The sequence below is a fragment of the Schistocerca serialis genome, chromosome 3 (assembly GCF_023864345.2).
Source record: "Schistocerca serialis cubense isolate TAMUIC-IGC-003099 chromosome 3, iqSchSeri2.2, whole genome shotgun sequence".
In the NCBI taxonomy this organism is placed as follows: Eukaryota; Metazoa; Arthropoda; class Insecta; order Orthoptera; family Acrididae; genus Schistocerca; species Schistocerca serialis.
In genome coordinates, this window is record NC_064640.1 from 229,010,026 (window position 1) to 229,034,708 (window position 24,683).

General features: G+C 37.9%; 1 protein-coding gene across 6 annotated transcripts in view; it reads right to left on the bottom strand.

The window, feature by feature from the left end:
• Nucleotides 1-24,683, bottom strand: part of LOC126469964 (glutaryl-CoA dehydrogenase, mitochondrial-like) — a 925,249-nt gene that overhangs the window by 774,862 nt on the left and 125,704 nt on the right. For 2 of the 6 annotated variants that reach the window (XM_050097384.1, XM_050097383.1), the window contains exons 7-9: nt 13,779-14,008; nt 5,088-5,248; nt 4,879-5,001 (exon numbers count right to left, since the gene is read on the bottom strand). The exons of 2 other annotated variants lie outside the window; for them this stretch is intronic. In XM_050097384.1, the coding sequence (XP_049953341.1) occupies nt 4,937-5,001; nt 5,088-5,248; nt 13,779-14,008 (456 nt within the window). In that variant the 3' untranslated portion in view covers nt 4,879-4,936. The remainder of the gene's footprint in view (nt 1-4,878; nt 5,002-5,087; nt 5,249-13,778; nt 14,009-24,683) is intronic. 2 more of the 6 variants (XM_050097386.1, XM_050097385.1) reach the window with 1 other exon arrangement.

The following is a 24,683-nucleotide window of genomic DNA, read 5'->3' on the forward strand; positions in this document are numbered from 1 at the left end:
AGCCCTTCCATCTGGTTTGCAAGATGTACGAGACGGGCAAAATACCCTCAGACTTCAAATAATAAATCTAATTCCACAGAAAGCAGGTGCAGACAGGTGTGAATATTACTGAACTATCAGTTTAATAAGTCATGGTTGCAAAATACTAACATGAATTATTTACATAAGAATGAAAAAAAACTGGTAGAAGCTGACCTCGGAGAAGATAGGTTTGGGTTTTGGAAAACATTGGAACATGTGAGGCAATATTGACCCAACAACCTATCTTAGGTCTTGTAAATAGGTTGAGGAAACGGAAACCCATGTTTACAGCTTGTGTAAATTCAGAGAAGGCTTTTGGCAATGTTGACTGGAACACACTCTTTGACATTCTGAAGGTGACAGGAGTAAACTAAAGGGAGTGAAGGATTATATGGAACTTATACAGATATCTCAGTTATAATAGACCAAGGGCATGAAAGGGAAGCAGTGGTTGAGAAAGGAGTGAGACATTGAGAAAGGAGAGAGACAGGGTTGTAGCATATCCACAACGTTACTCAATGACACTTTTATTTTAGCAATTGTTGGGGCGGGAGCTGCAGTCACTGACTGTTATTCTATGGATACTTACCTCTCTTGTGCACAGAAAATAATGGTGTTTCTTCAAACCACAGTAAATACTCACTTGCAGAAAAAACAACTGTTTAAAATTTACCACTGCATATATCTTCAAAGGAAAAGGAACCAATAATGAAACGTTCTCTGAATGTGCACCACACCTTTTCACCGCTAATACAAAGGTATTTCCACAATTAATCAAGCTATATGTATACACATTTCAATTACTTGAAAAGTGTATCTCATCTGCCTGCATGACATTTGTTTGATTGGTTGATTGATTTGCGGGAGGGAACAAACAGCGAAGTCATCAGTCCCATGCATGACATTTATGTCCATCCATATTATTTTCCATTTGTTGTGTGTTGGCCTGATACAGCTAAGTTTATTGCAGGTCACTCTAAACAGTATGTAATTATTTTTATAAACTGCTGATACTACGAAAAAGTGTGAGAACTGATCATCAGTTGCGTGCAACTTAATCTGAATAAATAAGGAAGAGTATCAAAATTAAATCAATGGTGTTACATCCGTCCCTGAACTGTGAGAACACCAACTAATACAATTTCAGGATCTGAGACTAAATTATTTATGCACCACTGAGGACTTGCAGCGACACTGCCAGATTGGTACCTTAGTAAGGTGGACTTTATTATTACTACTACTACTACTACTACTACTACTACTATTTTTATACGCAAACTATCTATGAACTGAAGTGACATGTAAAGGAAACGGGTCAGTGCTGGCACATCAAGAGTCCCAGAATCACTCCTCATCAATACGTACTTGTCAGAAGTACAAACAATGGCTTTACTGTGTTCAGGTGTGTCTTTATTGTTTCTAGATTGTTTTTGTTGTGAAAAACTGTAGACAATCATTTCATTTCACACTGTCTTTATAATCTGCAAAATATACCAGCCACAAACAAGAAATGCATGATAATATTCTTCAAATTACATAGACGTACATGACTGCTGCCTACATGGGGCAGCCTGTGTGCACAAATCAGAAGCCCGTGTGACTCTGCGAAGTTGCATTCACCCCCTCACCTCTCCGTTCAATGGCTACATGCACCTATAGTGCGCGTCATTTATGTTGGCGGCCGTGTTTAAGTTCGTTCTGCGCATCTGACGTCACAAAACACAGTCAGCCAATGAACAGAGAACGACGTTGCCAGATCTCGACTGCAGTGCAGAGCACGGATGAGTGTTTTCAGTTTTAGAGACGTTCAGTCATAAATAAAGTAAAAGAACAAAATCAATGTCTTGATAGCAGACTTTCTTTTATAGAAAGTTTGCAAAAAGCATTCTTTATACCAATTGCTTCATATTCTATTAATTAATTAAACCTAACAAGTAATAAGACTCCTAATTCAGGTGATAGCAAGGAAAGGTGTTTGTATCAATCTCACTAACCGCTTTTTCGCAATAAAGAACAGCGGTAAGTGTTTATTTCCTATTGTACTTCGACGAAGCTTCAGTAATTCATAGTCATACCAACAGTGTTTGTCAGTATTTTGCATGACGTGTTAGACTCCTCATGTAGTTACATTGTAAGATGAGCTGCGTTAGCGTAATGGTTAAGGTGTTGGGCTACTAAGCAAAAGGTTATGAGTTCAAACCTTGCGCGGTGCTTAATATTTTCTTTATTTAAAAACAATATCGCAGTGTCTTACTTCACGAATTTTATTCGTTTGAATGCAATTTTTTGAAATTTCTAGTGCTTTGTCTCTTCATTAACCCTTTCGCTGCTGCAGACACGTCCTCCCCGCATTCCACGCTGTGCATGATTTTGTCATCACTGCACTGCTAGCCTGTGCAGACACATGGTGTTCCCACTGCTTTGACACACTTATCATTCGATTTCACAAAAACTATTTGGCTCAAAAATTAGATTTTTACACATCTTCTTGACTGATATCTTCCCCCCATAAATGACTTAATTTTGTTTCGATGTTCAACACAGTTATTGTGCTTTTAAATAAAGCCAAACATGCCCAGTGTAAATAAAACTTTTGTTACAGTCGCGAAAGATGGAATATTTCTCAATATTACATACGACACCTATGTGGTACTTAAATTAAATGAGATATTGTTATACAGTAAATTTTGCATGAAATTTAGGTATCTTGTTCACATTTCATTCTCAACGTTGTGGCAACTAAAATCGACCATACGGAAAGTATACCCTATGGACTTTTACCTCTGCAAACTCTTCAAAAATTTCGTGCAATGGTTTACTATATTTAATGCTGCATAATAACTGCGTTGAACATCAAAACAAAATTAAGTCATTTATGGGGGGAAGGTATCAGTCAAGAAGATGTGTAAAAATCTAATTTTTGGGCCAAATAGTTTTTGTGAAATCGAATGATAAGTGTGTCAAAGCAGTCAGAACACCATGTGTCTGCACAGGCGAGTAGTGCAGTGACAAACGCGCACAGCGCGGAATGCAGGGAGCACGTCTTTGTAGCAGCGAAAGGGTTAATGCGGACGTGGTAGCTTTACTTCATGAACTACGCGCTCCCCCCTAAATGTAAGCTTGCGAACTATTCTATACTATGGCACTGCTTCTCTTGGTGCGTGCATCGTGTGCAACTGGCAACGCAGCAATCTCCCGCATCTGGGCGGGCATGCGCGAGCCGCCAAGATAAAAGAATTGAACTATAGTGCACACATAAAGTTACACAGATGTAAACACACCTTTACAAGCAGGTTAGTTTACATGCACCTAACAGTAGTTTTGTCAGAGAAAGTTGTTGTTGCGTCAAAAGAAAACTTCACCTGATAAAACAATAAATTATGAGACAGAATTTCTTCCCAGTGCCTATTTTCTGGGGGCAAAACTGTTAGTACGGCCAAAACATATAAAATTATACAAAAATACCCTAGCTTTCAAAACTATCTGCTGCTGCTACTGCTGCTGGTGTGTGTGTGTGTGTGTGTGTGTGTGTGTGTGTTTTGTATGTTCCACATCTTCTCCTAAACCAGTGGACCAATTTCAACCAAACATGATATACATATCCATTACTGTCAAGCAACAATTGCTGAGGGGTAAGAACCACCTACCCACCACAGTTCAGGACATATGACTTCATTAACGCTGAGATGCATGAAAAACTGCTACATTGTGCATGACATTTACATTTTTTACTCCTTTGCTACTAACTCTATTCACAACACATTTTGCAGACACTATCCACAAGAGCTGCTGAATGTAACTATAAAATTATATCATTGTATGATATACAGATCAGGAGAAACTTTTGCATCATGCATGACATTTAAATAAACTTATTCTTAAGTACTAAAACACTCCTAGTCAAGTCAACTTAAGGTAATCCCTTACACCTGCTTGTGCTTTTGGCATGTTTGAACTGTGAAGCACAAACGGCATTAGACGAAAACTATAGCTGCCTACAGAGATATGGAGAGGCATTGCCACAGTGATGTTCACAAAACTGCACATCTCACACCAAGTATACTGCTCAAATACATACAAGGTTTCATTTCTAATAGAAAATTGGCAAAATTAATATCCACGCAATGCTGGGTTTGTCAGCTAGAAAGTCTATAAAAATCAGCAGCAGGGTGCAGTGCTGTTTATGAAAGAAGACAGTATATTGAACATTTCAGAAACAGAAGTCAGTGTTTCCAGTAAATGTTCAGTATTTATGAGAAATAACATGTTCTTATGTAGTACTTGAAAGTCAGTAATAAAAGTTAGTGTGATCTTATAATCTTTTAAATGAACAGATGCATCACCCATGGGGCAAGTGAACAGCAGATCTATTTCCTAATTCTTGTCAGTAAACTTTTACTTGTGTTTTCTCTTTGTATCAAACTGATGTTAGACATATGATTTATCTGTGGATAAACAATAAACTAAACAATTGTGGCTTCATACTTCTACAAACATTATTCATTGTATAGGAACCATAGCCAGAGTTAGGAAATTGTATGTCCTGTTTTCCTCATTATATTTTCCACACACAGTCAAACATCAGTTCAGTGTCAGTTATTATTAATAAATTTTATGGACAGAAAACTAGAACTAACAGTGTTGACATAAAATTTACACTTCATATTGCAGGTAAGTGTGGCTTGGTGGTAAAGTGCAATCTTTGGATTGGTGACTGATTTACTTTTTCTATTCCAGGTAAACTTTAAGTAAAACACACTGGATATTCTCATTCAGAATACAGCAATAAATAAATAAATATGTACAGTATTATTTACATATTTTAGAATCACAGTGAATAAGTATTGTCACACATACCTCAGAAAATACAGCAATGCATAAATATTCAGTAGCAACACAATATTTAGTCCAGTTTTTAGCTAAATGCTTGTATTCCAGTTATAGCTCTCCCAAGAATGAGAGCATGGATATCGTGAGTACCTATAACAGATTGATCAAGTGCAGTTGTCCATTATTTGCATTCAGGAAACAAAGAGGAAAAAGACAGAAAAAGTATATGACCTTACCTTCATATGTATTGACTGATTCCAGATTCAGAACATGTCTAATAATATGATATTCATCAGAAATGCCATTCCCACCCAACATGTCACGGGCAGTGCGTGCAATGTCCAAAGCTTTTCCACAGGAATTACGTTTCAGTATTGATATCATTTCTGGAGTACACCTTAAAAGAATATGTACAAAATGAAACTTTACTTATATGGAGAAAATGAAGATGGTTTAATATGTAAGTGAGAAAGTGAGGAAATTGTGTAAAATCTTGAGAACAGCTATTTTTATTATATTATTATGAAACACGCAATAACAAATGGCTTTTCATGTAAGACAACTTTTGTTGGTGAAACTGAAGCATATAATTAGGAGACCACTCTTGCATCACAACATCCAGTTTCATACTACACCTAGTCACCTAATAGATAGCTGCCTCATCTTGACATACAAGACAGCTGCACATTATCAGAACATGGAGTCTCCATGTCCCCAATGCATGGTTAATGACACCCCAGACCAATTCAACTGAGATTATGTGCAATCAGGACATCAAATATCCCTCAAACCACTGTAGCGTGATTTTGACCTGTTGGTATGGATTGTGTTTTCCTGGGAACGCCACATCTGGTAGGGAGACCATAAACTATGAAGGAGCATATGTGACTAATAAAAATACTGGCATATTCCACAGCTTTCATAATGCCTTCTATAACAACCGCAGGTCCCAACAAGGTCCATGTCACCTTTTCCGAACCTTCATCTGAGTTGCCACTCTGCTACTAGGAAATTCACTGATCATATTTCAAACTCTAATCTCTAATAGGTTACAATATAATTAGTTTGCTTTTGATAAATATTAGTGATATCAGAATATGAACATCCAATAACCTATGCTGCTTTTGCAGTAATCATTTCTAGCTTCTAAATTATCAAAATGTGACCTCTGTTGAAGTTAATCAGCAGTTTTCTGTAATCTCAGAATACGGAGTACACTGAATGACTTAATTGCACTCTTGGCACCTGTCATGCCATGAGTACATTAATTTGAGATAGTTGCTGTGTAGGAAAGAGAGTGGTCCTGTTTTCAAAGTGAACACTTCGGCATGCCACATGACTGGCAGTCATCAAATTTTGTACTGGTCATTGGCATAACAGTTGAGAGCAGGATGTTAAAGATATGCAATATTAGCATATTTCATCAAGATCAGATCATGTGTATATGGCACGTGAGACACTCCATTTGAGGCTATGCAATTGATGGGCTTTTCATATGCCACTCTTTCAAGGGTGTTCCTGAGGACTTGCTTATAGGGAAAATAACTACCACCAATGTCATAAGTCATGAGAAATAACACAGTGATGAAAGAGATTGCCACTAGCTCCATTAGTTAGTGCAGGTTGTAAGATTTAAGTGGTGGGCCACAGCCAGTTCAATGCAGAACAACAACAATGTCATTTTTTCCTCTGTCATTCCTTAGCTGCTTCAAATTTCATGGAGGTACGTTTCAAAAATGTAAGTCAATGAAAGTTAGATTGTTTATGCCATATACGTTTCACTTCTTTTATTCATGAAGCATCTTCAGTGGCCTGTAATACATTTTTCTTTTTATACATAAAATAAATGTATTATGTAATAGTTACAATATGTTACTATGTTACATTTCGTCATGTTTTTCTCTTGTTTTTTAGATTACAAACAACTTTTATTACACAGATCTTGTGAAGTTCAATTATCATTTGATGTTACTTCCAATTTTCAGTATTGTTAGTCCATATGTGTGGTCCTGTAGCTGTGTTCGTTCGGTCCCCATGCTCCAGCTGGCCGATTTCTGGCAGTTTTTTCACCCACATTTATTACAGCACATTACTTGCACTTTTCATTTTGTGATCAATATGTGCTTGTTTACAGTATGTGGTATTGCCAACTATAACCATGTGGTTTATCTTTTGTCTTTTATGTGTGGTTTCATATTTTTCATCTGTTTTGTGTGTGTGTATTTTGTTATGTGTAAATGTTACATTATTTGTGAGAGCAGTCTTCTTTTTCCTTAAGTGAATAAGTGTGTGTGTGTGTGTGTGTGTGTGTGTGTGTGAGTGAGACAGAGAGAGAGAGAGAGAGAGAGAGAGAGAGAGAGAGAGAGAGAGATGGGGAGGGGGGGGGGGGAGAAAGAGTCATCAATTATTTACTCTGGTTAATGTTTCTGATTTCTGTTTATTATTGTTTTAGTGGCTAACATGATCAGAGAGTTATTGATTACATTAATTAGGTCATTAATTACTTTCTTTTTCATTGCATGGGCTCTTTGTATGTGAAAGTTTTTTCGTAATGTCAGAAGTTTTTTGTTGTGACTGTTCACTCTTCTCACATAAAATTATTAGAGTGAACAATCACAACAAAACTCCTCATATTAGAAGAAAACTTCCACATGCAAAGAGCCCTTGCAATGAAAAGGAAAGTAATTAATGACCAAATCAACACAAGCAATAACTCTCTGATCATGTTAGCCACTAAAACAATAACAAACAGAAATCTGAAACATGACAAGAGTAAATAATTGACGGATCTCTCTCTCTCTCTCTCTCTCTCTCTCTCTCTCTCTCTACACACACACACACACACACACACACACACACACACACACACACACACACAATAAATGAAAAATGATAAATGTGGGTGAACAAACACCAGAAATCGGCCAGCTGGAGTATGGGGACTGAATGAATACATCTCCAGAACCACATATGGACTAACAACACTGGAAATCATAACACCAAATGATAATTTAACATCACAAAATTTGTGATACAAACGTTGCATCTAATCTAAAAAACAAGAGAAAAACATGACAAAATGTAACATACTAACATTCTGCAACTACTACATAACACATTTATAAAAACTAAAACTTTGTGGTCTGCCTTATGGCAGGTTTTGTCATGGAGGAAGCCTCATCAGAGAGGTCCACCCCATGAGCGTCTAGGGAAGTGATTCCAGTGGTGGTTTCCTGTTGCCTTCCACAGATGATGATGAAATGATAATGAAGACAACAAAACACCCAGTCCCTGGGCAGAGAAAATCTCCAACCCAGCCAGGAATTGAAACCGGGCCCCATGACATGACAGACCGCGACGCCGACTTCTCAGCCATCAGGGCGAACACACATTTATTATATGTATAAAAAAGAAATATGTATAACATGCCACTGAAGATGCTTCACAGACAAAAGAAGCAAAAGGCATATGGAGATAAACACACTGCCTTTCATTTAGTTGCAGAGATGGAACATACCTCCATGAACAACAATGATGATTGGTCAGCACCCACAATCATCCTCTCACTATATTGTGTAGAAGTCACCACTCTCACATGCTTATTGAACATCAAAGAGCATGGATATTCATATCATCACTGGACACTGACAGTAAAGAAAGTTACCTGAAATGACGAGCTGCAGAACACACTGGTACACTCTTGTGGCGGGGTACAATTACACCAAAAACCACGTGAGCTGTTTTTCCAAAAGAACACCATTCAGGCCAGTAGCAGTGGTATAACCATATGGTGGACATGTACGTGGAATGAAATGTGGTTCCTGGTATGACTAACATTGTTCCTCACTGGTGAATGATACAACAACCTTCGGCCCAATCAGGTGCACACTAAATCTCTCACCTCCCTCTCCAGGTGACTTGTACCTTTAGAAAGACATTCCCTTATCCAGTTGCTCCCAAATTGGAACACTGCATGAAATGAGAAAGTTTTCTGGTCCTCCAGGTCACCTGACCTTAATCATATTGAGCACATATAGGATACCATATGTATGTTTCTTGGATCCATTTCTGGCCAATTTCTGTGTGTTGTGGTCAACAGTTGAGTAGTTACGGATCAGGGTGGCTATCTACACACACTGTTTCACACAGCCCGAGCAATGACATGTCACTGCTGTCATAAGGCCAAAACGTTTTGCTAGATGCTATTAGGTTATATTCCTCATTACTCCATAATACCTCTGGTATTATGACATCCCCCCTGGGTTACTAGGTGAGCTCAATCTTGACAGAAGGATGTTCATAATATTAATATTATAGGCAATCGGTGTGTGAGGAATTTTCTTAAGCTTGGTCTTCAGTTTTTCCCAATACCCACCCGTCATCCGTTTAAATTTGTTGAAATACTCCGAGACAGTCACTGTGTGAAATGTACTAACTTATCTCATGTTTAAAACAATTTTATTTTAATAGTAAAAATTGCACAATTTAAATTGAGTTTGTTGTATATAAATCAATATCTTGTAGGAATGAGTCATTTTACATTCCATCGCAAATTATTTTGTGAATATTGTTATGGCATCAAAATTTATAAGGGTTGTTTTTTTTTTCTTTAACACATTAGAATTACATAAATTCTTCTATACAACAGAAGGAGGTGTCAAGGAGAAACTTTCTCAGTTTGTTCTCAAATTCTGCTTTGCTGGCTGCCAGACATTTTATATGCCTCATTAAGTGATCAACAATTTTTGTTGCAGCATTACACCACCCTTTCTTTTGCTAAAGACAACCTTTATGGGGAGTAATGGATGTCATTTTTCTTTGTGGTATTGCAATTATGTACATCATAATGTACTGTAATGAACTGTAATGGATTATTTACAACAAACTTCATGAGGTAATAAATATACTGTGAAGCAGAAGTGAGGACGCCCAACTCCTTAAACAAATGTCTACAAGGTGATCATGGGTAAGCTACCACACATTATTCTTGTTGATAAATAATTAAACTTTAAGTGTTTCATGATACAACACTGGAAAATTCTTACTCTTATCAGTAAGTATGACAAGCACACTTTTAGGATCCATTTTAGAAGTTCTGGGCATGTTATTCATCTGCAAATGTGTCACATGACACACGAAAGTCATGTTTTTTTATCAGCAATTACATTAAAGGACATTTTGAAGTTTTCAACCTCAGATGATTTTCACGAGTATTCATTTTACAGGGTGATTATAATTAAAGTTAAACTTTCAAAACACTGTAGAAATAACACCACTAGTCAGAATGATGTCAAATTGCAATGGAAAACTATTGGAGAAGGGGAAAAACGTATGGCAGATGAAAAATATAGTATGAAAATTGATCAACAGATGGTGCTTCACGTGACAGAATAGGTAAATGAAAACACCTGTCATGCGCACGACACATTGAAGTTGGTATAAACACTTCAGGTACACGGCTTTTCCTCCTTTCGCATCTGCGATGTTCGCAATGACTGTCTCAATGCAGAATCACGCTCTGCTTGTGAAGCTGTATTACAAGAACGATGACTGTGCACACATCATTCTGTGGAAGTACTGGACACTGTAGGGTTTTAAAAAAGGTGTTGGTCCAATGACTGCCGTGGGTCTGGAGAAAATTATTCATAAATTCGAAAAGACGTGTTCTTTTGGTGAGCAACCAGATAGACAAAGGAAACAAATTGATTCGAAGTCAGTGGAAGCAGTGGCCACAGCAGTGCAGGAGGAGACAAGTGGTGGTGTGCAAACGTGTAGTGCATGGAGAATTGCCTGAACATTGGACATACCCATGAGCATTGTGCGTAAAATCCTACAAAACACTCTTCTTTGCTACACATTCAAAATTACCCATGTGCACGAGTTGCTTCCTGTTGACCTGCCAGCAAGAGAGACCTTTGCTTGCATGGAAGTGGACAATGATTGGCCAGGGAAGATTTTGTGGAAAGATGAAGCCCACTTCCATCTGACAGGGTATGTCAATACACAGAGTTTTCGAATGTGGGCAAGAGAAAATCCACACGCAAATCAACCGGTTCCACTTCATCCTGAAAAGGTCACTGAGTGGTGTGGGTTTACGGCATCATTTATCATAGGGCCATATTTTTTCGAAGAGACAGGTGCTTCTGGTAAGTGCTATGAGTGTCTCTGGCGCAATCTAGTTATTCTAGCTCTCCAAAAGCCTGGATGTGTGGATGGGATCATTTTTATGCAAGATGGCACACCTCTGAACATTGCAAATCCAGTTAAGCAGCTGCTGAAATGCCATTTCAGAATTGCTAGAATTATCAGCCGCCATTTTCTTACAGCCTGGCCATCCTGATCACCTGATCATAACCGTATGACTTCTGGCTGTCCAGCAGCCTGAAAGATGATGTGTTCAGTGTTCCGACTGCAAACTTCGCAGCATTGAAGGCACACACTGTGCAACACATTCTGAACGTGACTCCGGAAACACTTCCATCAGTTGTGTAACATTCTGTTCCTCAATTTCAACTTGTTGCAGAAAATGGTGGACAGCATACTGAACATTTTTTGGACCAGTCACACAGAAATTAATAATGTGACCTGATTTTGATTGATGCTTTTTGTACGGTTTTTGGTCTCAGGACAATTAAAAACTGATGTAAGTGATGCTTTTTATGTGATTTTTGGCCTCAAGACAATTAAAAACCAATTTTTCCCATCCAATGTGATATGAACTTGCCGTGGTGGATGGGCTTACGTAACTAACAGTATCACACCTGTACACGCATGCAAACTGAGTAGTTAAGTTTGTTTAACGTCAAACGTACACCTTAGGCATTGTTGTACGATTCATTTGTCATTTGTAGTCGACCACTATTAAATTATAATGCTTACAGTGCCATCTATTGCTACATTTTGTAACTATTTATTTTCCGTCTGCCATATGTTTTCCCCTTCTCCAATAACATTCCGTTACAATTTGGCGTCATTCTGACTAGTGGTGTTACTTCTACAGTGGTTTGAAAGTTTAATTTTAATTATAATCATCCTATATTATATCTTGCATGATTATCCAATATTGGCCTTGCAGGCCATTTTCAAGCATTGTAGGTGTTGATGTGTTGTGCAGTTACCCTGTTATTAAACAGTGCATACAGCCGATCTGAAAGCCAGCACATGACGTGCAAGTATGGCTGTGGTACCCCATGTGAACCAAATACGCAGTTACATAAATTAAATATCTAGGTGTTAAGTTGCAAAGCAATATCAAATGTAACAAGCACATGACATCAGTTGCAGGGAAGGCAAGTGGTCAAATTTGTTTTATTGCAAGAAGTCTTTTTAGTATGGCTCATCTCTAAAGGAGGCCACATACAGAATACTTCTTGAATACCACTAGAGTCTTTGAGACTCTACCAGGTAGGATTAGAGTACATCGAAGCAATTCAGAGGCACGTTGTTAGATTTGTTATTGATAGGTTCAATCATTATATGAGTATTATGGAAATCCTCTGAGAACTTGAATAGGAGTCCCTGGAGGAAAGATGACATATTTTTAGTGAAACACTATTGATAAAGTTTAGAAAACCAGCATTTGCAATTGTCTGCTGAAGAATTTTACGGCGCCCAATGTACATCTTGTGTAAGGAATATGAAGTAAACATAAGGTAAATTTGGGTTCATACACAAGCAATTAGACAGTATTTTCCCCCTCACTCCATTTGCGAGTGGAACAAGGAAGAGAATGACTCGCTGCTGTGCAAGGTAACCTCTGCCAAGCACCATAAAGTGGCTTGTGGAGTATTTATGTAGATGTAGATGTCTACATCAATTTATGGAAGTAAAGGAAAACATAAATAACTTTGAGAGGATCTGAACTCTCCTCCATCAAATTTGTGTCCAGTTCCTGTAATTAGTACTCTTCCTTGGGAACTTTGCAGTGTAATAATGAACCTCAGAATATACTGTAACTAAGTACATGATTTCACAGTACTCTAATCAAATGAGTCATTTAGTTTACAAAGGACTTACTCACTGAAAAATATAGTAACATGCTAGCCATTTATATGATCGTCCTTTAATTAATATTAAGCTATCTTTAATCTCCATTTTTCAACATACATTGATTTATACTTAACTATATGTGCAATGTCACATACACTTTACAGTCTTGTACATTCAGAAATTTTTCAATTGTATACAAGCAAAATGGGACAGTGTAAGACACTCAACTCATTCGGTTCAAATCCCCACCTGTACATCCTGATTTAGGTTTTCCTTGATTTGTTTAAACAGTTTAAGGCAAATGCTGGGAAAGTGCCTTGGAAAGGTACTTTTAAAAGGGCACAGCTGATTTCCTCTCCAACCTATTTCTAATGACCTCATCATTGACAATGTTAAGCTCTAATATTCCATCCTTTTCCTATGGAGATGGAGATGTCAAGCAGACATGATTTCAGTTTGCGTTTGAAGTTAATTATATTGTATATTAGATTTTTCACATACTTGGATAAGGGGTGAATTATTTTTGGGACTGCATAACCCACTGCTTTCTGCATCACACTAAGCCTGAGTGAGTTTTGTTACCAGGAATTTCTGAGTTGAAAGTGAACATCTTCATTACCAAATGAATTACATAGCATTTCTTGTGTAACTTTGAAAATTATGACATAAAAGTAGTTACAAGTCAATGTGTCTTTATAGAGGCAGTTAATACCACAGGACAGAATTCTAGGATGAAAAATGTAATTTTTCTTTGATATACCTTATATTTTACCCTTATTTAAAAAATTTATTTTCAGTAATGAACAAGTTTGGATTATCTAAGTTTTTTTCAACATATTTCAAATTAAGTTTTGATTTGATTGAATATGTAGTTTTCTCTTTGTGATTAAAATCAGCAATATTACAAATTCTTATTCCTCAAAAATTAGTACACTTACAAATTCTTATCCTTCAGGCGACCCACATGAAGACATGCTTGAAGACCTATTGATATTTCTGTAAGCATATCTGCTAATTTCTTCTGAATGAGCTGGGTGGCTGCTAAAGGCCGTCCAAACTGGTGACGCTCTAGTGTATATCGACGTGCTTCTGCTAAGCAAAACTCTGCTGCACCCAGGGCTCCCCAACCAATACCATAACGAGCATTACTAAGACAGGTAAAAGGTCCCTGGGGAAAAAGGGCACAAAAAAAGAACCTTAAGTTACAACAGATCCAACACTTACAATAAAAATGTGAAATATGGAAGAGTTTATTTTGAATATAAATAGAACACACAGAAAAACTTTATCATCTTCACTTCAAACATCAGGCCTTTTTTAGTTTTGCCTGTTACAGTATGCATCAATTCCTCAGTATTCTTCGAGTTCATTATATCCACATTGTGTAAACTGTATGAACCAAATGAGTATTGATTATATAATCCAATGTGCCTCAACTAAGAATACATTTGCCATGTTTACCAAGATTCATCCACAAGATAACAGATCGTAGATCGTAGGGATGAGAGGTTTTTTTTTTTTTTTTTTTTTTCTTTTAGGCTTTGAAGAATAAATTGGATCAGCCATCATAAATGAGTGTAATGAATACAACTTTAATCTACGTGACAATCTGATTGTTGATTTGGAAATTATGTAAATATCTGGAGATGTGTGTTAAGGTCAGTGAGAACCTAGGGATGAGAGTTACTTTTTTCTTTTAGGCATTGAAGAATAAATCGGATCAGCCATCAGACATGAGTGTAATGGATACAACTTTAATCTATGCGACAATCTGATTGTTGATTTGGGAATTATGTACATATCTGGAGATGAAAATCTAGATTATTCCATGATTGAACTTAGAACATCCAAAGTGATTGTGTCAACAATTTGCTTACAGTACTTCATGAAATCGGTGCTCAGCTGCAGGATGATTTGCCTCATAATGGGGAAGAAAAAGATAATTTGAAAAAGAGTAGCAACATAATTGTACAAATTTTCTCACTTTAGATGAAAGAGTAGTGTCTCAAACTAATTGTATTTTCTTAAAATTAGTAGAAATGGTCATACATATTGCAAATCTTTAACTGGCAATACAATTATAGAAAATAATTAGTTTTATTTCCTACAGATGAAATTATGCTGTTTTGATATCAGCCTGTAAAAGCAGACATAAGTTTGTATCTTTCAACTTTAAACCTACCTATCTCCTACCACTTACTTTTCAAAATATTTTGGAAGACTATTTATGATCAGATTTATTGACATGTTGCAATTCCTTTCTGATTCCTTCCCAATTTGGTTTCCATATAAGATACTTCACAGAGGATGCTATAATCATTTACAGGAATAAAATACTTTGTTAACAGTATCCTCTGAGAATCTTTTTGAATTTTTGGACCTCTTCCAGGTTAGACTTACAAAATTAATACAGCATGGGAAATCAGATAGTATAGACTCTTTCAGTGTTTTACCCTCAACCTATTCTTATCTTGATTTTTCATTAATGGCTTTCCAATGATGGTAAATAATCAGGCAGCAATGGTTGCCAATAAAATAGCTGTACAGATCAAGTATTACTACTACACAACACAAGCCACAAAAATGTCAAATTTGTTAATACTATTTTATAATAGTGAATGACACTGTAAGTCATTGAAATGAGATAAATGTGCTGGAAATTCAGAACATACAACATGTAAAGTTCCTATGTAGCCAAACAGACAATTAAATTAGTAGCTTATTGATAACTAACTGAAGCAACAAAGTTTGCTCCAAAAATTATTTTCTGACAGTATGACAGACAAGTGATTCTGTTATATTCTTTGTGTATTTCTATCATCTGCACTAATGAAAAGAATTTACATTTCATAGGCTATAGTTAAACAGAAGAGGGAAGTTCCACAATTGTAATAGGCTTGTCTCTCTCATACAAATGGCAAACATGAAAAAGCCAACACACATTACAAAAAGATGGGTAGAAAAGGACTTGCCAAAGGTGGATGTACCAGAATTAAATAATGCTAAATATACAATGATGTACCAGTTTCTGAGAAGACATAAGAAAGGAAAAGAAATACGCCTGATTGGCTGACTTTGAAGTAAAGATGCTGTAAATACAATAAATAGCTACAAACCCACAAATGAATCCATTTCAAAAATTTACAATCACAATGTACTATCTTTGCATGACAAGACTATGAAATACACAGCTCTTTTTTTCTTTTTATTTACACATCAAGTTCCATAGGACCAAATTGAGTAGCAAATCTCCAAGGTCATGCAACATGTCAGAACATGAAATTACAACATACAAGTAATAACAGATAAAATAAAATGTATATGAACTCAAAAAAAGACAAGCCATAAGTTTGAGTAAGCACAATCAACAGTGAACAGGGGTCAACAAGAGGTTTGCGAACTTATTGCCCACACTGTGCATTTCTGAAGCACAGATATCTTTTGAGAATGATAAGAGTTACCCCAAAATATAATACCATATGACATAAGACTTATGTCATAAGTGAATGAAAATAAGCAAAGTAGACTAACTTTCATGTTGAACGATCACTTACTTCAGATACCGTTCGAACAGTAAAAATGGCATCATTAAGTCTTTGGACAAAATCCTGAATGTGGGCTTTCCATGACAGTTTACTATCTATCTGAACACCTAGAAATTTGAACTGTTCAGTTTCATTAATCATACGCCCATTCTGTGAAATTAAAACGTCAGGTTTTTTTGAATTGTGTGTTAGAAACTACAAAAGCTGCGTCTTACTGTGATTTAGCATTAGTTTATTTTCTACAAGCCATGAACTTATGTCATGAACTGCACTATTTGAAACTGAGCCAATGTTGCACATAACATCCTTTACTACCAAGCTAGTGTCATCAGCAAACAGAAATATTTAAGAGTTACCTGAAATACTAGAGGGCATTGCATTTATATAAATAAGGAATAGGAGTGGCCCCAACACTGATCCCTGTGGGACCTCCCATTTGACCGTACCCCACTCAGGCTCCACATCACCACTATTCTCAACACTGTGAATAATGACCTTCTGCTGTCTGTTGCTAAAGTAAGAAGTGAACCAATTGTGAGCTATTACCCACATTCCATAATGGTCCAATTTCTGCAGCAACATTTTGTGACCAACACAGTCAAACACCTTAGTTAAATCAAAAATATGCCTAGTACTCGAAACCTTTTGTTTAACACATCAAGTACCTCACAGAGAAAAGAGAATATAGCATTTTGAGATGTTAAATGACTTCTAAAGCCGAACTGTACATTTGATAGCAAAATGTGTGATATAAAATTATCAATTATCCTTACATACAGAGCATTTTCAATGACTTTGGCAAACATTGATGGCATAGAAATAGGTCGAAAATTGTCTACATTATTCCTTTCTTCCTTTTTATAAAGCGCCTTTCCTACTGAGTACTTTAATCAGTCAGGAAACTGACCATTCCTAAACGAAAAATTAGAAATATGGCTAAATACAGGGCTAAGATGTGCAGCAAAGTACTTTAATATTCTGCTAGGCACTCCATCATATCCATGAGAGTCCGTAGTCTTCAGTGATTTAATTATTCACTCAATCTCCCCCTTGTCTGTATCACTGAGAAATATTTCAGACATCAATCTCGGAAAGGCATTTGCTAAGATTGTTATATGATTTCCTGTAGAAACTAAATTTTTATTTAATTCACCAGCAATGCTCAGAAAATGATTGTTAAATACTGTACATATATCTGATATACAAGTAACAGAAACTGACTTTATATTGCCAACCTTGTGCTGCTGACCCGACACTTACTTCACACCTGACCATATGGTTTTAATTTTATCCTGTGAATGAGCTATTGTATTTGCTTTCCATGTACTCTTTGTCTTCCTAATAACATTTTTAAGCACCTTGAAGTACTGTTTGCAATGCACTACTGTAGCTTGATTGTGACCACTTCTAACGTTTTGATATAATTCCCGCTTTGTTCTACATAATATCCTTACCCCACTAGTTAGCCACCGAGGCTGCCTTTTACTGCTAGTACCCTATTTAGCCCCCCCCCCCCCCCCCCCCCATGAACCATGGACCTCCCAAGTGGGGAGGCTTGCGTGCCTCAGCGATACAGACAACGGAGGGGTATCTGTCGAGAGGCCAGACAAATCTGTGGTTCCTGAAGAGGGGCAGCAGCCTTGTCAGTAGTTGCAGGGGCAACAGTCTGGGTGATTGACTGATCTGGCCTTGTAACACTAACCAAAATGGCCTTGCTGTTCTGGTACTGTGAACGGCTGAAAGCAAGGAGAAACTACAGCCGTAATTTTTACCAAGGGTATGCAGCTTTACTGTATGATTAAATGATGAAGGCGTCCTCTTGGGCAAAATATTCCGAAGGTAAAATAGTCCCCCATTCGGATCTCCGGGCGGGGACTACTGAAGAGGACGTCATTATCAGGAGAAAGAATACTGGCATTCTATGGATCGGAGTGTGGAATGACAGATCCCTTAATTGGGCAGGTAGGTTAGAAAATTTAAAAAGGGAAATTGACAGGTTAAAGTTAGATATAGTGGCAATTAGTGAAGTTCGGTGGCAGGAGGAACAAGACTTTCTGTCAGGTGAATACAGGGTTATATATACAAAATCAAATAGGGGAAATGCAGGAGTAGGTTTAATAGTGAATAAAAAAATAGGAGTTCGGGTAAGCTGCTACAGACAACATAGTGAACGCTTTATTGTGGCCAAGATAGACACAGAAGCCCGTGCCTACGACAGTACTACAAGTCTATATGCCAACTAGCTCTGCAGATGACGAAGAAATTGAAGAAATGTATGATGAGATAAAAGAAATTATTCAGATAGTGAAGGGAGACGAAAATTTAATAGTCATGGGTGACTGGAATTCGATAGTAGGAAAAGGAAGAGAAGGAAACGTAGTAGGTGAATACGGATTGGGGGTAAGAAATGAATGTGGAAGCCGCCTGGTAGAATTTTCACAGAGCACAACTTAACCATAGCTAACACTTGGTTCAAGATCCATAAAAGAAGGTTGTATACATGTAAGCAGCCTGGAGATACTGATAGGTTTCAGATAGATTATATAATGGTAAGACAGAGATTTAGGAACCAGGTTTTAAATTTTAAGACATTTCCAGGGGCAGATGTGGACTCTGACCACAATCTATTGGTTATGAACTGTAGATTAAAACTGAAAGAACCAGAGGTTGTACAGAGTTTCAGGGAGAGCATAAGGGAACAACTGACAGGAATGGGGGAAAGAAATACAGTAGAAGAAGAATGGGTGGCTTTGAGGAATGAAATAGTGAAGGCAGCAGAGGATCAAGTAGGTAAAAAGATGAGGGCTAGCAGAAATCCTTGGGTAACAGAGGAGACACTGAATGTAATTGATGAAAGCAGAAAATACAAAAATGCAGTAAGTGAAGCAGGCAAAATGGAATACAAACGTCTCAAAAATGAGATCGACACGAAATGCAAAATGGCTAAGCACGGATGGCTAGAGGACAAATGTAAGGATGTAGAGGCTTATCTCACTAGGGGTAAGATAGATACTGCCTACAAGAAAATTAAAGAGACCTTTGGAGGAAAGAGAACCACTTGCATGAATATCAAGAGCTCAGATGGAAACCCAGTTCTAAGCAAAGAAGGGAAAGCAGAATGGTGGAAGGAATATTTAGAGGGTCTATACAGGGGCGATGTTCTTGAGGACAGTTTTATGGAAGCGGAAGAGGAGGTAGATGAAGATGAAATGGGAGATATGATACAGCGTGAAGTGTTTGACAGAGCACTGAAAGACGTAAGTCGAAACAAGGCCCCGGGAGTCGACAACATTCCATTGGAACTACTGACAGCCTTGGGAGAGCCAGCCCTGACAAAATTCTACCATCTGGTGAGCAAGTTGTATGAGACAGGCGAAATACCCTCAGACTTAAAGAAGAATATAATAATTCCAATCCCAAAGAAAGCAGGTGTTGACAGATGTGAAAATTACCGAACTATCAGTTTAATAAGTCACAGCTGCAAAATACTAACGCGAATTCTTTACAGACGAATGGAAAAACTGATAGAAGCCGACCTCGGTGAAGATAAGTTTGGATTCCGTAGAAATGTTGGAACACGTGAGGATATACTGACCCTACGACTTATCTTAGAAGAAAGATTAAGGAAAGGCAAACCTATGTTTCTAGCATTTGTAGACTTAGAGAAAGCTTTAGACAATGTTGATTGGAATACTCTCTTTCAAATTCTGAAGGTGTCAGGGGTAAAATACAGGGAGCGAAAGGCTATTTACAATTTGTACGGAAAGCAGATGGCAGTTATAAGAGTCGAGGGGTATGAAAGGGAAGCAGTGGTTGGGAAGGGAGTGAGACAGGGTTGTAGCTTATCCCCGATGTCATTCAATCTGTATATTGAGCAAGCAATAAAGGAAACAAAAGAAAAGTTCGGAGTAGGTATTAAAATCCATGGAGAAGAAATAAAAACTTTGAGGTTTGCCGATGACATTGTAATTCTGTCAGAGACAGCAAAGGACTTGGAAGAGCAGTTGAACGGAATGGACAGTGTCTTGAAAGGAGGGTATAAGATGAAGATCAACAAAAGCAAAACGAGTATAATGGAATGTAGTCGAATTAAGTTGGGTGATGTTGAGGGAATTAGATTAGGAAATGAGACACCTAAAGTAGTAAAGGAGTTTTGCTATTTGGGGAGCAAAATAACTCATGATGGTCGAAGTAGAGAGGATATAAAATGTAGAATGGCAATGGCAAGGAAATCGTTTCTGAAGAAGAAAGATTTGTTAACATCGAGTATAGATTTAAATGTCAGGATGTCATTTCTGAAAGCATTTGTATGGAGTGCAGCCATGTATGGAAGTGAAATGTGGACGATAAATAGTTTAGACAAGAAGAGAATAGAAGCTTTCGAAATGTGGTGCTACAGAAGAATGCTGAAGATTAGATGGGTAGATCACATAACTAATGAGGAGGTATTGAATAGAATTGGGGAGAAGAGGAACTTGTGGCACAACTTGACTAGAAGAAGGAATCGGTTGGTAGGACATATTCTGAGACATCGAGGGATAACCAATTTAGTATTGGAGGGCAGCGTGGAGGGTAAAAATCGTAGAGGGAGACCAAGAGATGAATACACTAAGCAGATTCAGAAGGACGTAGCCTGCAGTAGGTACTGGAAGGTGAAGAAGCTTGCACAGGATAGAGTAGCATGGAGAGCTGCATCAAACCAGTCTCAGGACTGAAGACCACAACAACCCTATTTAGGACATTCTAATGGAAAGCAGCTCTCAAAGAGCATCAGAAATGTGTTAAGGAAAGCATTATATTTGTCATCTATGTTACCAGCACTATAAACATCCTGCCACTCTTGTTCCTCGACAAGGTTTAAAAAATTCTCAAGTGCTTTTGGATTAAATGGTTCAAATGGCTCTGAGCACTATGGGACTTAACTTCAGAGGTCATCGGTCCCCTAGAACGTAGAACTACTTAAACCTAACTAACCTAAGGATAACACACACATCCATCCCCGAGGCAGGATTCGAACCTGTGGCCATAGCGGTCGCACGGTTCCAGACTGTAGCGCCTAGAACCGTACGGCCACTCCGGCTGGCTTTTGGATTAACTTTCCTGCATAGTTTGTAATTATATGTGACATTTGTTTGAGTACAAAATCCTTTTAGTGTTAAAATTGGTGCATCATGGTCTGAAAGGGCATTGACCCTTTTACTAACAGAATGCCCATCTAGTAATGAAGAATGAATAAAAATGTTGTTTATGGCTGTGCTACTGTTCCCCTGCACCCTAGTTGGAAAAACACAGTCTGCATCAGATCATATGAATTTAGGAGATCTACCAACATCATTTTTCTTGCACTATCATGTACAAAATTTATACTGAAGTCACCACATACAACTAATTTCTCGTACTTCCTATAAAGTGAACAAGAACCCCCTCTAGCTTGGGCAGAAATGCTCTGAAGTCAAAATTAGGGGACCTATAAACAAAAACAATTAAAAGTTTAGTTTCACTAAATTCAACTGCAACTGCACAACATTCAAATATCTGTTCAGTGCAGTGCCACGATACATACCTCTATGGACTCAAAAGGAATACTGTTTTTTACATACATGGCCATTCTCCCACCCCACAATGAAATCCTTGAAAAACAGCCAGCTAACCTGTATCCTGGTAAAGGAAGCCTTTGAATTGTCAAATTATTTAAGTGGTGCTCCAATATACGAATAATTTCATAGTCAACATCTATAAGCAGTTCACTAACTTTATCTCTAATAGCTTTAATATTCTGATGAAATATGCTAACTCCTTCTCTACTTGGAAACATGACATCCTCTGAAGGTGAGCCCTTAGAGGGACTTCCTTTAAGCAGGTATATCCATCAGCTGACTTCATTCAAAAACGGTGCAGCTCTAACACCAACTACTACAGGAATTTTTCCAAGAGCGTCCTACCACCACCCACTACACTGTCACCTACAAGCTTTGCCAGTCTCCCCTTCCCATACCTGTTGAAGTGCAGGCCATGCCTAGTGAAACCCGATCTACTGATAAACTCAACTGGCACCACTGCAATGTGACCCATGCCCTCTGCCATCAGTGCCCTCTCCAGCCCAATGTTAACGTGCTTAACAGCTGCATTAAGATGAGGCTGATCATGATGCTGAAACAGTTGCATGAAATGCAGATTGATGCCATCAGTTTGAGTAGCTATCTTTATCAGGTCACCACCTACATCACATTCCCTGTCCCTATCAAGGCTATTCCCTGCACCAGGTCTAATTTGGTGCATAGCTTTGTGTATGTAATTAATTTCCTAATTTATTTTGACCATTCCTAGTTAATATCTTTTGTTATGGAGTGAAATCAGTAATTGTTTCAGGACTTAAATTCTATTGTTTACTTATAAACAAAAATAAAATCTGTAATAATTATAAACATTTGGAAGAAGAACTACTAGAATCCTTTAAGTATTTACTTGGCTCTATTCAAAAACATGTTAGCAAAGCCAGCACTTATTTAATTCCAAAATAATTACCAGATTGGTCAAAAGCATTGTTTGCATAACTAGATCTGCTAATTTCATTATTTAAACAAATAATTTGGCCTAATCTTTGTGGTAGAGAGAACTGTTAAAAAGGAGGAATTTTTCGATCTATTCATATAATTGAATGAGTTATGTTTTAATTGTAATTTCTGTAACTTAAAACATCAAAAAAGTATAGTCTCAGTGCCTATTACTGTGACGATTTATAAAGCCCCTATTTTTGGTCCTGAGACAGTCCGTCCACGGCCAATTTTCAGAGGGAAATTATGTACTGCTTCAAGTAACAACAATGCATCAAATTTAACAGTGGAATTAGTGTAACACAAATAGGCCATGTGTTAAGGCAATGACAATGTCTGTTCAAGTTATTTGAGAAATAGTGTCACACATACCTTATTCTTCTGCAAGAACTGTGAACTGTGTGGTTAGGTTTATACTGCTCATAGATGTTCAACAGCAAACTATCATAGCAGTATGCTGATGTTTGCCTGCAACCTATTAATGAGGCTTATCAAAATTTACCAATAGTGAGCTATGTAATGTTGGGGGATGTGGACAGTGACAGTAAAGAACTGTGAAACACAACTGTGCAACTGTTAGCTATATTAATTACAGTAGGCAGTGTTGAACTTCCACCCTCCACCCCCCCCCCCCCCCCCCCACCCCCTATTTTTCAGCCAGTATAACAATGCAGTACGTCACACCAAGGACCAATGAAGAAACAAAGCAGGTGAACGTCACAAGCTTTCAGCCAAGTGCTTATTGGCCTTTTTCAAGAGGTATGACTGCCAGTGGGCTGCTGGTACACCCTTATATATGCTAGCTGCCAGCTGATATCACTGGTGCTCACAGCCTTGCCATATATGGGCATAATTTGACTTGGGATTCAATATGTACACTTCAACCATGTGATCCCTGGATTCCACATCATTCTGAGCTGCAGGAGGCCATCTCCATTAAGGGCGTTATTGGTGATTTTTATTTCAGTGGCTTATTTAATTACACAGTCCCAAAAGCCATTAGTGTGAGCCACAACAGTGGTTTCATCGAATTTGATCAGGTGACCGTTTTCTAAAGCATGTTCAGCTAAAGTCGATTTCTCAAAGTAGTGTATGCGATAAAGCCTCTTGTTCTTCTGTCTGCATTGTTCTACCATTCATACCGATTTCCAACATATGACTGGCCGCACTCGCAAGCCATCTTGTAGACCCGAGGTATTCTGCGACCTACTCCATCTCTAACTGGTCTCAGGACTTCCGAATATTTATCAGAGACCTGAAGATCAATTTGATTTTGTGTCTTTTCAGTAGGTGGCTTGTCTTGCTCAACATGGACCCACAGAATGGCAAGAAGACATGTTTCTTTTCCTACTTTTTGTCGGTGGTCTTATTGTGATTCTCACTTGAAAGCACTCCATTTATTTAATGAATGTTGTAACCGTAGTTCCTGAAGACCATACTGTCACCCTCATTAAGATGAAGATGGTCAGTCTGGTTGATAAAATCATTAGACCACAGAGCTGTGGTCAAAATGCACAATAACCCTGAAAGAGTGGTTTGGTGTGGGGCGGTAGAGGGGTGACGTGGACCGCGGTGGCCACCGTAGGGTTGTGGACCACTCTGGCTGCGGCAGGGATGGAGCCTCTCCGTCGTTTCTAGGCCCCCGGTTAACATACAATACAATACAATACAATACAACACAACACAATGATGATCATTTATGAGTCACTGCAAGCTTAATATCAGTAACATGTATTGTCTTAGT